At 43.7% G+C, this 17,886-nt stretch overlaps 1 protein-coding gene across 8 annotated transcripts in view; it reads left to right on the forward strand.

The window, feature by feature from the left end:
- The first annotated feature begins 14,667 nt into the window (after window positions 1–14,667).
- CCDC192 (coiled-coil domain containing 192) overlaps window positions 14,668–17,886 on the forward strand; it is a 298,623-nt gene continuing 295,404 nt past the window's right edge. The window contains exon 1 of one of the 8 annotated variants that reach the window (XM_051843386.2): window positions 14,668–16,158. In XM_051843386.2, coding sequence (XP_051699346.2) covers window positions 16,105–16,158 — 54 coding nt within the window. In that variant the 5' untranslated portion in view covers window positions 14,668–16,104. The remainder of the gene's footprint in view (window positions 16,159–17,886) is intronic. The other 7 variants (XM_051843381.2, XM_051843383.2, XM_051843384.2 and 4 more) reach the window with 7 other exon arrangements.

The following is a 17,886-nucleotide window of genomic DNA, read 5'->3' on the forward strand; positions in this document are numbered from 1 at the left end:
GGGGGGGGGGGGGGGGGGCCCTCCCGGGGGGGCCCGCCCCTCCACGGAGGTGGAGGGGCCGGCAGCTAACCCAGAAAGAGCGGGCAGAAAGAACAGCGCAGGGTCTAGTGTTGTTCCTCTGCGAATGGGGGAGAGACAGTGGGGTCTGCTGTCGGACAGTGCAAGGGAACAAAGGAAAAGTGAAATTATGTCCCTGTGATTTGTGATCAGGGCTTGCGGAGTTCCCAGCCATGCTCTCTGGGACGGCTTCAGCGGGGAGGTTCTTGGATTGGTTCTCGTTAAGCTGTGAGAGCAGGCGCAGTGTGTTTCTAGCTGCTGCACCAGCATAGAGTAGACTCTCAGAAATAAGGGTATGAAGAGTAAACGATGAGTGAGTGATTACATCTGACAGCTGAAGATTTATTTTCTTATTTAAGTCATCAACATCTTCACTGCTGATCCCTCAGTGAGCTGTTCCTCCAGAATGGCCAGGTTAAGAGAAACCTGACAGTTAATTTCCAGTTCCCCTTTGATTAATGGTATTTGTGTGTTTATGGAATACTGGAGGGTGTTTTTTCTTGAAGTGAGTATAATTTGCCAAGAAGACTTGAACATATCATTTATCAGTAGAAGCAGCTAATACATTTAGCGTGAAGGATCTTCTAATGTTATATTTTTCCCATTAATAGATATTATGATGAAAGCCTAAAGCATTCCTACATAAGGGTGTAGGAGGAAATTGTTTTAAAGATTATTTTGGAAATAGCTTTATTGGTTTTTAATATTATAAAATGTGAATATGCTCTCGGTAAAACAAAACTGAAAAATCCAGAAGCGTGTGAAGAAGAAAATAAAGATCCTTCTCTATCCCACAACTCAGAGGTCATCAGTGCCACATTCTACTGGAAATCCTTTCACACGTTCCCCTCTGCAGTCACGGGCAGCAACACACAGCACACAAACACAGGCAGTTCCACGTGAATGATACTATGCAGTTTTTACAGTTTGCCCTTTTCATTTAAAAAATCTGATAGGGAGGTAGGTTCCGCCTAGCCATGAGAGCAGCCGTTAAGACACCTGTATCCCACATCAGAGTACCTGGGTTTGCTTCCTCACTCCAGCTCCTGCCTCCAGCTCCCCAGTAATGCGGACACCCCTACGAGGTGTGGTGATGGCTCAAGGAACTGGGCTTCTGCCACCCATGTGGAAGACCTGGATTGAGTTAGATGCTCCCTGCTTTAGCTGTGTTCCATTCCTGACTGCTCTGGGCATTTAGGAAGTGAACCAGTAGATGGAAGCACTCTCTCTCACTCATTCTCTGTCTCTTTCTCTATCCTGATCTGATTCCTTTACTATGATCCAGGATGTCTGATCCTGTACTCCATGGTACTCCATATCTCTGGAGTTTCCAGTATGCAGAACTGTGACTTTAGCATCTATCCAGCAGCATAGAGATTAAGTATTCATTTTGAAGTCTCTTATAATGAATATCACATTCTGGATAGCAGTTTGGTGATTTTAGTGCAGCCAAAGGGAAATTTGGTCTCATGTTTGTTTACTTTTGACAAAGAAAGGTGATAAAAGTTCTCATAGATGACCTAAAAGTTTTTTAGTCTGGCAGATGGTTCTTGGACAAGAATGAATTATTAAATTTACTTAGCATCTTCTGTAATGAGATTTTGTTTGCCTTATCATTTGTCTGATGTATTAGTGTCTTATTTTAGTTAAAGGACTTCTATGTTCCCAGTCAACATTTTACTCTTCAAATAGCACAGGAAATATGGACTCACCTCCGTGGTGTTTTTTTTTTTAATTAAAGTTTTATTTCTTATTCATTTGAAAGGAAGGAGGGAGCAGAGAGAATGAGAGGTCTTTCATCTGCTTGCTCACTCCCCAGATGCTCACAACAGCCAGGCTGGGGCAGGCAGAAGCCAGCAGCCCCAAACTCAGTCGCCAGCTCCCTCATGGTAGCAGAGATCCAGGGACTTGAGCCATCACCCGCTGCCTCCCAGTGTGACCTTAGCAGGAAGCTGAACAGAAAGCAGAGCTGGGGCTCAACCCCACGCACTCCAATACAGGATGTGGGCGTCTTAACCCTGTGCTAAATCCCTGCCTCCGTCTGTTTAGACTTCATCAAATAAACTGGAAATTGTATAACAATTTATTTGGACATAGTTGTATTTATATATAGTTGGGCATCTTTTTATATGTCCAGACTTATCTAAAGTCTGTTAAAAATATAAAATGTCTTACTTCTGAACCTTGGTATGCATAATTCCTCCAGGCAATGATTTTTTTTAAGATTTATTTATGAAAAGGCAGAGTTACAGACAGGCAGAGGCAGAGAGAGAAAGAGAAGTCTTCCATCCACTGGTTCACTCTCCAAATGGCTGCAACAGCTGGAGCTGGGCCAGTCTGAAGCCAGGAGCCTGGAGCTTCTTCTGGGTCTCCCATGCGGGTGCAGGGGCCCAAGCACTTAGGCCTTCTTCTACTGCTTTCCCAGACCATAGCAGAGAGCTGGACTGGAAGTGGAGCAGCTGGGACTCGAACCGGCGCCCATATGGGATGCCGGCACTGCAGGTGAAGGCTTTATCACATACGTGCCACAATGCTGGCCCCAGGCAATGATTCTTGAGGGGAGTCCTGGACACTGTAGAAAGGTGCTTTCATTCTGTCTTTAGGGGGTTGGAGCTTACTTCTATTTCCTCCCTTAGAGTCACAATAATTGTCTGTTAGCAATTCTGTGTTAATGTGGGTGAATGCATGTAAAGACTTAAATCGCTTTTCTAGCGAAAGGAATTTACCTGTGAGATCTCATTTGACCCGCTGCTTGCGAGGCAGGGTTGGAGATCCAGAGGCTGTCATTTATGGAGAAAAGACAAAGCCCCCCTTTCCTTCCCACACTCCCTCTGCCTCCTGCACCCTTGACCTCTGTCTCGGCCGTGTTAGGTAACACCTGAGAGACCGCTTTGGCGAGGTGATGGCAGTGTTTTCTTCTACTCATTCAGATGTCTATCCTTCTGGGAGTTAGAGGTAAAGTGGGAGAACAGCTTGCTGCAATTACATTCATGCATTCATCAAGTGCAAGGCGTCGTGTTTTCACAGAATGATGAACTCAGCAATGAAAAACCAGGTTCGTGGTTTTATCCACTAAGTATTTGCTTCTCATACAACGGAGATTGACAGCAGAATTTGAAAGGTGAGAGTTAGCTGGAGAGTAGATGAGTGATGAGGAGGTGAGTGTAGAGGACGCTCACTGGTCACTTCATTTGCAATTGTGTCGTGGTCAAGCCTCTTTTGATTGACAGTGGTACATTCCGCCTGAGCCATAACAGAGTAGCTGCTTCTCCGCCTGTCAAATGTCAGATTCTTCTTCCTGCTATAGGCTTTTACCACCTCACTGTGATTAGTTACAAAGAGGTCAGAAATCCACACTAAAGGCCGAGCATCCCCTGCCTCTGCAAATCCAAAGTAGAACTCCTGATAGTGGCACTGAGGAGCCGAGAGATGAGTTTACCTTCAGACTAAACGGATCAGCCTGCTTCCGCAAGTATAGACTGGAAAATTCTCAGTGCAGCCTTCGGCAGGCTCCACCTCTCGGTGAGCTGTGCACTAACCTGTTTTGAACAAAGCCAGTGCTGAGTCTCAGAGCCCTGAAACAGCAGGGTGATAACTTCACACAAGCGATTCATAATTACGCATGGACAACTGAGCACCTTGCTTCTGCTTTCTCTATGTGGTGGCTTTCAGAGCGCAGGCCTTGTGGCCTGCAGGAGAGAGAGGCCACCGTTAGGCATCGGAGTGCTTGGAATCCACCCAGCGCTCAGTGCTTTGAACTTCCAGGTCCAGCATTCAGTGTCTTTGAACTTCCGTGTCCTCACTCACAACAGTCTTACCAGGTAGTTCTGAATCCACTGAGATCTAAAAAATGTGAAATATGTTGTTCTGCACATCACACCCCCGGTTTTATTACTGCAAGTGTTTGTAAGTTCCGGAACCTTCCAAATAAACCAACATGCCTGAGGTGTCCAAACAAATACAGTGACAAAAATGTAACTGTGCCATAGGATTCTCATCTTCATTACTTTCTTTAAAGATACATGCAAAGATATGCTGCACAAGGCTTTTTTTTTAAAAAAAATGGAATGTAAGCATTTTAAAAAGACTTTGAAGGTCATTATATAAATTTTTAAAAAATCATTAGAATTCAACTAAAACAATTTTTTCTAAAAATTCATTTTCTTCCGTTCTGCAGCAAAAATATAAATCTGGCTAGTTTTGCTCCATAAATGATAATTTTTTTAATAACACAAGTTTTGAGAGAAACCAACCCTTGAATGTCACCATCCAATTAAGTGCCCATGCCTTGGCAATCATCAGAAAGTGAATCCAAGAAAAACTGAAGTCCAAGATGACACTGCTGCCATTTTTTCTTTAGATGCTGGGGTGGGAAGGAAGGAGAAAGAAAGTCACTTCTCCAGTTTCTGGAGGAATGATTGTGACCTTGAGACTTCGGTGGATGACCTTGAGTCCTCTACCTCATGACCTTCAGTAGCCAGGGTATTATCTGAGCTGTGGGAAATAGATTACAGCACAATGGTAAAGAGTAGGGGTGTTAGTTTCAGAAAGATGTTTAAATCTCAGTCCCTCTAGCCACCAGCTATGGAATCTTGGGAAAACTCTTGAACCCCTGTAAGAAGGAGTAAGAATTCCTGCAATTTTTCACTATATTTATAAAAGTTAAATGAAATAATATCAATAGAATCTTACATCGGGCACTATGTAAGAGCTCAATAAGTGGGAGTTCTGCTTATTATTGTATTGTGCCCTTAAATTATGCATAAGATGGAGATGGGGTAGTATACTGTCAATATAGTCCTAAGGCCCCACTCCATTCAGTCTCACAGTCAACAAACAGCTCTCTCTCGCAGCATCATTTTCTTTTCATTTCTTTTGGAAAGCAGTGCTTTCCTGACAAGCCACATCAAAATTCTTTACATCAAATAATATTTGACAATGAGGGGTGAGTGAGTGTTATGTTAGATGTATTCCTTTAATAATTTTTAAGCATTTACTAACATTTAAAGTTTATGTATAACTTTTAAACTTTATTGAAAATATTCCTTTGAAAAATCTAATGAGAGCTAAGTATCTATTTTCTGTCCCAATGTATAAATCCTTACATATATAACACTTGGTTTATAATTAAAGGGGCACATGGACTTCCCTTAAAATGTTGGAAACTTTTTAATTAAGTGAATAAACATTTGACTTTGCAAATACCCCAATTAATAATTTATGATTCAAATTTACATATAGTGAGTCTTGAGGAAACACCTTAGGTAGACTTTGATGTTTAATACCATCTGAAACATAGTCTGTGCCAGGACGTATGTTAATAAAATTAACTTGATTTATCAGCCAACCATGCATAACAGTTTTGTATACAGTGAACAAACTGTCTCCAGGAGTACCATGAATATTAGTGTCAAGCAGTCACATTGAATTACACAATCTGATCATTTTCCTTTTATGCTTCTCCTGTAACAAATAAACAGCAAAATAATGACTAATTTTTAAAAAACAAATCCTTTAAAATTCTATATATTTTAATCCATTAAATATAAACAATTCAACATCAAAAAGCAAAATGATCATCATTCAGCAGCAAAATAGGCAAAGGCTGTAAACAATAATGAAATCAAAATGTCAATTTCACTCCTACATAATAAATTTTAAAATAGTCACAGATCATTAAAACTATAGTAGTATATAGTTCTTAACAATTTGATAAAGATTTAAAATAAAGTGACAAAACACTATATTTGCGGCAAAATTCATACACACAGGCATTTCTTTTTAATAAGCATCTTTTAAGCATTTCTATAAAATACTTATTTCCACAGCATGGCAAGATCTTATGGGAATAAATGGGCATTTGAATCAAAATGAATCCGTAAGCTAGAAAACACACCACTAAATACTTAGCTTCACTTCTGTACTCAATCTAGTTTTCATGTAATGTAGTGTTTTCATATTTAAAAATAACACATGGTTAGAAGCCATCCCTCCCAGAGAAATCTGATATTTGATAATTCATGACACTTTCTAAATATATACTTAAAGCTCAGTTTCAAGAAAAATCTTGGGGCAGTGTATTTGGCTATTAAACATTTAAAATTTGATTTTGAAAGTTGTTCATGACCCATGGAAATTACTGACATCAAAGAGTTCATGTTGTCAGCCTTGGACAACGCAGTTTGCTTCTGCATTAGTGGCTTTGATCTCCTGTCTCCAAAATTCAACTAACGGAGCCTGGTATTTGCTTCATTTTCCTGAAGATATGAGGTGCTGAGCTTGAAAACCCTACCTCCATGTGAGGTCTATGCTTGTTTGTTTTCATGCCATTAGGTAAATCAAGAGGCAAATCGGAGCAGTCTCTGGTGGTTTTCTTTGGTTGCTCTTTGGTGCATCTGCAGTGTGGAAACTGACAGCGGGATCAGTCAGGAAATTCAATCTCCCCGCAGAGAGGCCAAACACGGAGCTTATTTTGGGAACCCTTCTGTCCTGGGGTTGCAATTGCTCTTGGACTTCTGGAAGCCTCCCTTTATCAAATCATCTGTGGATTAAATGGGCAGCTGATGTCAGCTGCACAGACTATGATTTTCTTTGGACAAAGTTGTATTATTGCTGATATTTTTCTTACAGCAAAGAAGATATTTTATTGTTGCTTATTGCCTGTCTGTGGTAGCAAAGCTTGCAAGGTGATTTCTAGAAGGCTGTGCACAGTCGTTTGGTGAATTACATGCAATTAGTAATATTGCATATTGATAATAATGTGTATGGTGTTTTTAGGGTGTGAACAATATGCTTCATTTTTGAGATTGATTTATTTGTTTGAAAAGCAGAGTGACAGAGAGAGAGAGGGAGAGACAGAGAGAGACTCTTCATTCTCTGGATGACTCCCCAATTGTCCACAGCAGCCAGCCCTGGGCCTGCAACTCCATCCTGACCTCCCACATGGGTGACAAACACCCATTTTCTGCTGCTTTCCCAGGAACATTATCAGGGAGCTGGATGGGAAGTGGAGCAGCCGGGACTCGAACCACTGCTCATCTGGGATGCTGACGTCGCAGGAGGCGCCACCACGGCAGCCCCTGAGCAAGCTTTTAAGAAGGAGGCAGCAAATGTATTTTAGAATTTCTGATCTTTCAGAAACATTTTTTAAGGGTCCTGCATTGTGCGATAGCAGGGAAGGCTGCTCCCTGTGATGTCAGTATTTCATATTGGCGCCAGTTCGAGTCCCATTTACTCCACTTCCACTCCAGCTCCCTGATAGTGGCTCAGGAAAAGTAGTGGAAGATGCTCCAAGTGCTTGGGCCTCTGCTACCCATGTGGGAGACTCTGAGGAAGATCCTGGCTCCTGGCTTTGCTGGCCCAGCCCTGGCCATTTTGGTCACCTGGGGAGTGAACCAGTAGATGGAAGATCTGTCTCTCTCACCCTCTCTTTCTGTAACTGACTTTCAAATAAATAAATAAATCTTTAAATTTTTTTTTTTCATTTTTGTTTAACAGGCAAAGAGACACAGCTCTCCTGTCCACTGGTTCACTCCCGAAATAAACACAACAGTCAGGGCTGGACCAGGCCGAGGCCAGGAGTCCAGAATGTAGTCTGAGCCTCCCAAGTGGGTGACAGGAACCCAGGTACTTAAGCCATCAGTTGCTGCCTCCAGGGGTGTGCATTACCAGGAAGCTGGATCAGGACTGAAACCCAGTACTCTCACATGGGATGCAGGAGTACCAGGGGGCAACTCAACAGCTGTCTCACATGCTCACCCTATATTTGTAATCTTTTTATTTATAGTGTAGTTCACAAAAATTATTTAGTAACTAAAATTTAAAAATTAATTTAAATGTGGTTTTATATTTACAGAAAGGAAATAATGGTATATTAATTATGATTAAAAATTGAGAATGACATTTGGTAGGGTGCTTATGAAAGTCATCTTTCATTCTTTTGCATTACCTTTTTTTTTCCTTTACTTATAATCTTCCTTTACCTATGCAATCTTCGAATTTGCTGTTTATGCAGTTTCTGTTGCTAATGCAAGTCACGATGACCAAAATAATCCTTGGTGAATGATGAATGCCAAGTGTGACACGTTGGGAGTAGGTAGGTAACGCTATCTTGCTACTTGCTAGGACTTCACGCTAACTGAGTTGCTTTTAGATTCAGCAAGCATCTCCCACACCCTCTCATAGAATAATAAAATAATAATCAACATCTTGCAAGGACAAGCAATGACTCACTGGTTGAGATGTGTCAGGTAGCTTCTGAGCATTTTTCGCTGTGTGGTGCAGGCTAGATGTTTCTAATTCACAGCAAGAACTCAGACAAAACTCTTTGCCTTCTCATTGGATCTGTTCAAAAATATTATTTTCTTCTTGCTAACACATTAAACCTCTCCAACATCAAATTTCTTCCCTTTGGCTCAGATTGCAGATAGTAATTCATTTCCTCCTCAAATTAAAACTGCAAACACGGCATTTCTCCATCTTCGTGGCTGTGTAAGATGAACTTATTTTTGAATGATTTCCAAATGCCGCCTATGAGGGAAATCTTGTCGGCGCTGAAATGGGCAGGTTCTGAGAGGGCTCGTTTCTCTTGCTGTGTGGCATTGTCCACGGTGGTCGCTCACTTGACGACTGGTCACAGAGCGGCCAGACGTGCCCTGAGCTTCCTGCAAACAGATGGTGCTGTCTTTTCTACTTGTCATTTATATTTTACTCACATTCACTTCCAGACCTTAGTGTTGTCTTCTGGGTGAGGGATGATGATGAAGACGTGACCTCCAGGTTAAAGATGGGACTTGTCAGCCGTGGTTAGGCTCTGGTGCTCAGAGAACAGAGCTCTTCTGCTGCTCCGTGGCCTGGTATTAGCAGTTTGCTATGGAAACACGTGGACCTTTATCACATCTCTGTTCTCTCTCGCATTGTCCCCAAACAGAGTAACTTCTTTGTTCTGTGTGCTTTAGGAAGGTTTGCAAAAACCTCCCAAATTCCTTGTCATTTTTGCAAGCATCATAGGCATGCACACAAACACACACGAACAACTGTGAACACACACACACACACACACACACACATGCACATGTACCCACCCAGGGCTAAGCAGAGTGTCTGGCAGAAAAGAGGCAATCATTTGAATGAATTCCTGGAAACAAATGAGTGAATAGTCAATCAAATCAACCACATTGTGATATTAAGGAATGCTTCAGTTAATTGTGGAGTGAGAAAGGTGCTTTGTTTTGTTGCTGGCTCTATCAATGTACGGATGAAGACTCGTTATTGTAGGAGATAGATTAATGTGCATAGCTTTTCCAAGTTCACAAACATCAATAGACATAAAAATTTCAAAGTAATTCCTGCAGTGACTGGTAATTTTATGGTATAATGAGATAAGAGCATCAAATATTGTAAATGTGTTACATTGTGAAAATTTAACACTCTGGCCAGCGCAGCAGCTCACTTGGCTAATCTTCCACCTGCGGTGCTGGCACCCCAGGTTCTAGTCCCAGTTGGGGTGCTGGTTCTGTCCCGGTTGCTCCTCTTCCAGGCCAGCTCTCTGCTGTGGCCAGGGAAGGCAGTGGAGGATGGCCCAAGTGCTTGGGCCCTGCAACCGCGTGGGAGACCAGGAGGAAGCACCAGGCTCCTGGCTTTGGATCGGAGCAGCGTGCCGGCCATAGCGGCCATTTGGGGGTGAACCAACAGAAAGCAAGACCTTTCTCTCTCTTTCTCTCTCACTGTCTAGCTCTGCCTGTCAAAAAAAAAAAAAAAAAAAAAAAAAAAGAAAGAAAAAAAAACACACTGCAATTTTACTAACTTCCTAGTCTTCTCTAAGACAGTGTTGCTCAAATTCTATTTCGGATCAAGACTGTAAGAGTTCTCCTCACTGTTCCTTTAACCTTGGTTGCCTTACTGGTGTATGATTCTTCATTAAGAAGGAATGGAATACGGACAGAAGAAATAGCAGCTCTCAGAGTGAATTGATATTATTGAACATTTTCTTAGTTTTGATAATACAAAAATATGTTAAAGCATTTATATGTGCAAGACTTTATAACAATAAGATATGGTCATTATCATCTCTATTACTAAATAATCAAGTAAGTGATATATGTGAATTTTGTACAACTGTATACCCACACTGAATAGAGTTAGAGCCTTCCAGATTTACTTCCCCTTCCCCACTGTGTGGTCACTACAGTTTCAATGGCATTGCTTACCATGGCAATTCTAAGGGTGCATTCTGATGGACTCTCTCTGTGCCGCCATGATAAGCTTAAGAAGGCCAAGCATTTCAGATTAAATCCAACCAACACTTTCTCCGTCATCGCTGTCGGTTACTTCAGATGGTCTAGTTAGAGAAAAGCATTGGACTTTTGTTCTAAGATTGTGGAAGGAACATTCTCTCTCTTTCTCAGGCCATAAACAGAGTCACTTGTATTCCTACTTACTGCAGGCAGCCATTCTGTGCCTATGAGGACAGCCAGGCTTCACTGTTTATGGGTGAACGACGAGAAGGTGAGGTGTTGTGCACTGATACCTGATTAAGCTGGAAACACATTTGGTTTCTGGGTCTTCTGGTCATGTGAGCAAGCGCACTTCCTTATGAGGTAATACTATGGGTTGTGTTTTCTGTTATGTGCACATGAAGATATCCTTCACCGTACATTGTCCATTGAAGCATCTTCTTCCATTTGGCTCTGAGCTGTGAGCAAATTCCAAAAGGAAAAATGGCTTTCCCAAGAAATGGCCTCTTAGGATTTCCCCTGATCACCTTATTTGTTTTTACTTACTCAACACAAGCCTCCTAATGAAAAGCATTAAAGAAATGAAAATCTAATAGTTGGATAAATTATATTTAATTCTACAGCTCATGACTCTATAAGAAATTTAATGGAGATGTGATTAGGGACATGAAGAACAGGGGTTCCACAGACCATGGAGTAGCAAAACAGTAGAAAAGACGTGAAGAGTATTTGCGAATATTTTAACAGCAGACAAAAACTAAAGGAGAAATGTCTCAGTAAGCGTCTCAGTCTAAAAAAAGTGTCTTGGAACTGGGAATGTTTTGAACCACACTTGTGTCTAATACACATTGTAACAGGCACACAGATAATAATAAAAGTTTCCAACTGAATGATCTATTTGCAGAAATGAATTATATAAAAGAAAATACATCAATCACAGGAGAATCATAAATACATACTCACGAGTAGGGTAGTGACATTCTAAGGAAAACAGCAAATACTAGCAGGAGAATGAATGGAGAACGTGCTGTAAGTTCAACAATTATTTTCTGGGTAAAATCAACACTAATATGAAAAATATGAGTGTGAATTAGGCATTTGTTGGCTGGAAGCAACTGAAAATCTTTCTGGCTAAGCAAAAGGGTAGCAGCAGGCAGCATCTGGGGGCTCCTGGAATCAGCAGAAGGCTGGATTGGAAACCAGGACCAAGAAGCAGGACTTGCAACAGGGCACGCGAAGTCCCAACGCAGCTGTTGAAGGGAGGGGACCTGAAGAACTCGGTTTCCGCGGGGTCCATGGGTATTTGATGGGGGACTGGGGGACCACCGAGGAGAGAACGCGCCAGCAAGCTGCCCTTTGGAAGAGTTTCTCTGTGAAGGGTACACAGGAAGACGCAAAGTCCGGTGTGTTTTCTTTCTTTTACATACATATATATATATATAATATTATATATTATAATATATATTATATATGATATTATATGAATTATATAAATATATATTATATATATAATCTCAGCCCTGTAGACTTATTTATTTAGTTATTTTTAAGATTTATTTATTTGAAAGTCAGAGTTACACAGATAGAGAAGGAGAGGCAGAGAGAGAGAGAGAGAGAGGTCCTCCATCCACCAGTTCATTCCCCAGCTGGCTGCAACCGCCAGAGCTGAACCAATCTGAAGCCAGGAGCCAGGAGCCTCCTCCAGGTCTCCCACATGGATGCAGGGGCCCAAGGACCCGGGCCATTCTCCACTGCCCTCCCAGGCCACAGCAGGTGGATTGAAAGTGGAGCAGCCGGAACAAGAACTGGTGCCCAGAATGGAATGCCAGCACTGCAGGCGTCGGCCCCACCCGCCACGCCACAGCTCCGGCCCAAGATGTGTTTTTCAACAGCATGTTTCCATGACGATGGGAACAGGTCCCTGAACACTTTCCTGAAAGTGTCCCGAGGCAGGCCGCTTCTCACCCCTCACATCTCTGCTCTGTCACCGCCTGACCCAGGCCTCTTGCTTTGCTTTCTCTGTGTCCTTTCTCTAAGTGCCTTCTGTACTTGTTTGAATGCCTCCACCACCTTGAATGTGAACTTCCTGTGAGCAGCACCTGTGTCGTGGAATCCTAGCACCCAGAAAAGCTCCTGGCCCACGGCAGGGCCTTCATCAATGTTTGTGGGCTCAGCAGATGACTAGAACTTCAGCTGCTACTTTTATTCCTGTCTCATCTGCTTAAGACTCAGCGTCATAGGATCCAGTTAATGAAGATCCCAATTCAATACTGTGTCATTTGTCTAGACAGGGTCTGTGACCCCTTAAGTTATCGGGGGAGGGGACTAGGGACACAAATTGACTGCCCCCCTCCCCAAGCCACATATGAGGGGAGAGAGGCAGTTCTCACAGGACAATCTAATACTGCCAGGAATTCCAAGTGACAAATACTGGAATAAGGAACAGTAAGGAAGGCACAGGGTTTGTTTCCTGCTGTAAACAAGGCACCAATGGGAGGCTTACTTTCCTGCTCGGCAATCCCATCCCTGCGTTTCCCAAGGAAAGACTGCAGGAGCAAGGGGTTAGACCACACAGAGAAACAGGGCTCCCCAGGAGAGCAGGCTGGAAGCCTGCAGATGATGAGCCCCACTGTGTCCAGCAATCAGCAACCTGGGGCAGAGGTCACAACACAATGACAAGCGAGCTCTCTAATCCTCACTAGAACAGACGAGAAGCCTTGCAGTCAGCTCTGACAGGTGTTCTGCTGGTTTGCTTCTTGGCTGATCTGCGCCTGTTTGCACACTGATGCTGAGCTTTCTCTGTCCCCTGGACCCTTCCCTATGGTCCTTCCCTAACACAAACACACTCACTCATACGCTCAGACTCAAACACGGTCACCCTGTGTTGTCCCTAATGAGAGAACATGGAAAACGTCTCTAGGTCACTCTGTGAAAGGTGGCCATTTTTCCACACAAAATTCTGTCTCGGGAGGAATACTTAGAAGGCACCCCTGTTTGTTTTTACTTATATTTTCCTTTTTAGAAAAGATTTTTAATCCACTCATTATGTGTTTGAAGGGCAGGGTGAGAGAGAGAGAGAGAGAGAGAGAGAGAGAGAGAGAGAGAGATTCTTCCATCCACTAGTTCACTCTCCAAATGCCTGCAATGACAGGGACTGGGCCAGGCCAAAGACAAGAACCAAAAACTCCATCCGGGTCCTCTGCATGGGTGGCAATCATCCAAGTTCTTGAGCCATCACTTATTGTCTCCCAGGCTGCACATTAGCAGAAAGCTGGATTGGACTTGTTCCAAGATACTCTAAGCTAGGATGTGTTGGCTTAGCCGCCACGCTGCGACGCTTGTCCCTATTTATTTTTTCAGAGCTTGGAATCTGTTAATCTGTTCATCTTTAATCTTGTTTATCTGTTAAGCTACAAGAACCTTTTAGAAATCCACAATCTGCTCATTTATCTTTTTTTTTCTCCAGCAGGATTTGATTCCGCTGCAATGATAGCCCAGACAGAATGATCAGTTATGTGAACACAGGGACAATAACATTTTGGTGCGTGCCTAGTGCCATGCCTAGCACACACTGGGCTTTCAACAAATCCCTGAGAACAAATGAGCAAATAAACCAGTGAAAGGGAGCCTGAAAAGATGAGGCCTAAGGGCTCTTTTGCAGGCTGATTGCAAAGACCCTGCTGCAGATTTCTTTCCTGTCTTCTCCTCTCCTCCACCACCCCTTGGTTGCAAAGGGTTATCAGTTTGTCTGGCTCTTTTCTCGTGGTTATGTTCTTCCTTCCACCTTCTCCCTGATCCTGTTGATATTTGCTCATCGAAGTCTCCTAAGGCACCCTAATCACCATTAGCAGCACAGCATGCAAAGTATGTATGCTCCTCCTTGCTATCTGCACCTCCCTGATTGCTGATTCTAAGATGCCTTTTTGACAGGCTATTAGGTAAGTTTTCAAACCCTACATAACAGTCTACAAGAGCCCCAGGGAGATGGCTGTGTTTTTTTTGGTTGAAAATAATGTTAATGGTGATGCCAATAACTACATATATTTCCAGAAGTTTTGTTGTACTGCCTATTTTTCTCCTTTTGACATAGAGGAGAAAGTTGTTATTTTCTTAAAATTCCGTTCTACTTTTAAAAGTAAGGTCATTTGGGTGATTGAGTGATTGGTGGTTTAACTTAATCGTATGAAGATAAACACCGTCAGTTTCATTAGCCTGTGGATAGAATTCCATAGGCCAGCGTGTGCTCAAGAAGCCGGCTCATGCCTTTGCTTCCTCACAAGACCCTTGCCATGCAGTGTTCCTTTAAGGAAGGGTAAGAATGGAAAAGTCACTTTGTTTTTCCAGGACGTTCACAGTCTGCTTTGCACCAACCCTATCTCTCTGCCTTTTTTTTTTTTTTTGATCAACGAGATGTATGATAAGATTAATAACTGTAATAAATAATTAGTGCCCACAGCGCCTCTCCGCAGCCATTATTGAGATGACCTTCCTTTCATAAAATATTACAAACCAGCTTTGATGAAGCCCTGTGCATTTCTTCTAAGATGTACTGAAGTGTAATCTACTCTGTGGGTTTTTGAAATTGCTTGGACTAAGGCAACAGAACAGAATGTTACAGCTGGAAGGGATGACAGGAACAGTTCAAGTGGTTCTTTGCAAAATAGGAGAATGAAAGCCGAGAGGGGTAAAACGACTTTGTGATTCCGTGCAGGCTGCTGGCTGGATGTGAGGCTGAGGGCTCCAACCTTGTCTTTCCACACCTGCTCAGCAGCTAGTCTTGGCTTGTGCAGCCCGTTGCTCATAGCTCCTAATTTCACACACAGGGTTGTGTAGCACAGGACTTTGGGACTTAAAGTCTTATCGGAGAAGCAAATGCTAACTGCAGTGTTTAATTTGGTGGATTCTAACTATTCATTTATTCTAATACCACACTTCTTTGGCCAGTGTGCACCAACCCTGGAAACAAACTCCACACTTGGGAACACTGCTGTCACACCTCTGATGCGTTTTGAGATGCGCTGTTTGATTAGGTGGGGTGAGTCCAGCACCCAGTGATCAGAACCCAGCAGGGATTCTGATCCGTAGACTGCAGAGCTGCCACCTGGACGTCCTGCCAGAGCAGGAAGTGGAACGGACTGAGACTCCCCTGGGTTCGCAAGGGCTTCCAGGGATGCACGCAGCAATGGCTTGGAGAAATTAGCCAGTGACCTCAGAGAAGCCGCAGGAAAGGAGGACTATTTATAGATGGATTGTGACAATGAGCAGAATACCAGCCAATCAACAAGGCATGACATATCACCCGGGCGATCCTGTGTTTGATACTCGGATTAGGCCATGGCCACATAGGGTATTTTCCCTGGGGGTCCCAGGAAAGCGGATGGTTACAAGGAGGGAGAAACCACTGTGTGCATGTAAACCAGTGTATTCCTGGGTGTGTGGCCCTCTCAGACAGCCCAGGGACTATTGCTGTAGCACTGGCTCTGGATGGAAACACAGCCTGACTTGGCACTAAAACCGCTGTCACTATTGCACTTTGCATGGGTTTTTCAGAAATGATGACTCTGTGATGACTCTTCTGCTGTTCTTGGGTCTGAGTCTGGCTTGTAAGGTGACGTGGAGGGTTTGATGTGGCTTTGTAACTAAGATTTTTTTGTGTGGGGGGAGGTTTAACTGTCCCTTCCACAGCCATTGTGGTTACCCAGCAACAAGGGACCGCCGAGCAGCAGCAGGGATTCTAAAACTCTCAGGAATGGAGACACTTGGTGTCTGTCCCGGGCAGCAGATTCTGGCGGGTCCGCATTGAGATGGGAGAATGCTACAGCAAGAGATCTGTGGCCCCAGGGTCTGTAACCCCAGAGAGAAGCAGGTGAGTTCCAGCTCCTCCTGTCCCCAAATAATTCATGGAAATTGTTGGACAAGTAGGCATCACTCAGAACTTCAAAGAAAATCTTTCTTTAAGAAGTGTGGGAAAAAACATCTGAGAGACTTTTCTTTCCTCTCCAGAAGAGCAATCTTTTTCTTTTAAAAAAAAAAAAGATTTATTTTATTTATTTGAAAGACAGAGTTACAGAGAGAGGTAGAGACAGAGAGAGAGAAAGGTCTTCCATCCGCAGGTTCACTCCCCAGATGGCCGCAATGGCTGGAGCTGGTGGATCCGAATCCAGGCCAGGAGCTTCTTCTGGGTCTCCCATGCGGGTGCAGGGGCCCAAGCACTTGGGCCATCTTCCACTGCTTTTCCGGCCCATAGCAGAGAGCTGGATCGGAAGACGAGCAGCTGGGTCTTGAACTGGCACCCATATGGGATGCTGGCGCTTCAGGTCAGGGCATTAACCCACTGCACCACAGCACTGGCCTGTGGCCTGTGATCTTTTTCTTTGAATGCCACTGTCTTCCCTGATCATAGAGGCAAATATGGCACACAGTAGGTGTTGAATAAATATTTGTTGAATGAATAAGGTGTCCCTCACTTGCTCATCTCAAAATGACACACTCATGCAGCCTAACCTTGGGACTAGTTGGCTAGAGGAGGGTGTTTGGTCCATTCTCCTCAGACTCCGGAGGTGAAATGTCTCCTTGGCCACTGTACTGCTGGGATGTAAGAACAGAAAGAAGTGTGTCATTCCTTCTCTCCAAGCTCCCCCCGCACCCCCCCCCCAAAAAAACAAAACCTGAACCAGCTCTGGCTGCGAATTTGGAAGTAGAGTTCTCTGTCACTGCCTGCTGGCACAGCACTCATTTCCCCTGGAAGTGTGGCATTATCGTCCCTATAGGATTTTCTCTTAAGCCTTGAATGGGAAGTGACTGTGCCCCCTCTGTAGAAGGAGCTTAATCCTGGAGGGCAGTGTCTCTTGGGCAAAGCATTCAGGGGCAACCACGCTTCTGCTTTGCTAAGTTAGGAAGTTCTTCGTGAAGTTACTGTATTTCCTTACGTGAATGTGAGAGCCTTGTTTTTATTTGCTTTTAACCTTCAGATGCTGGTCCATGGGCCATGTGATCAATTCACAATTCCCCAGGGTTTTATGGAAAATGTTTTTGTATGCAGAGGAGTCCCTATCTGTGAAAAGATGAACAGCTTTAGGAGGGAGAATTCTCTGTCCGTGAAATCAAAAGAAATTTAGCAAACTCTCATTTTCTTTTAAATTTCCTTAACAAAGCCCTTTAAGGAATAGCATGTAACATGTAGACGACGGGGCAGGTGAACATAGTGCTACCAAATGCGCTGAGTATCACAGCTGCGAAAGCGACAGGCCAGGGTACTCCTCTTAAGGAAGCCGGGGGAGATGGGACTTTGCTGTCTGTCAAGGACCGCTTGTGTCCCTGTGCTCCTGGCGGAAGGAGCTGAGTGCTCTGTGAAGGTGGAGACGGCTCTCGTGGGGAGGATCATGCTGTTCTCGCTGATCTCAGCTGGGGTTCACCTCAGCCCCTTCCCTTCCAAGCAGGGACAAGCTGGTCCCTGTGTCTGCCTGCCCTCTCCCCTCCCCCCTCTTCTTCTCCTGCCTCTAAGACAGACTCTTCCGCAGTTTATGTGAACTCGATGGGAACTCGCTCCTAAGTGTCTAAGCAAGGGAAGGTTAGACTAGCTGGGGACTGTTAC

This window comes from Oryctolagus cuniculus, chromosome 6, assembly GCF_964237555.1.
Source record: "Oryctolagus cuniculus chromosome 6, mOryCun1.1, whole genome shotgun sequence".
NCBI lineage: Eukaryota > Metazoa > Chordata > Mammalia > Lagomorpha > Leporidae > Oryctolagus > Oryctolagus cuniculus.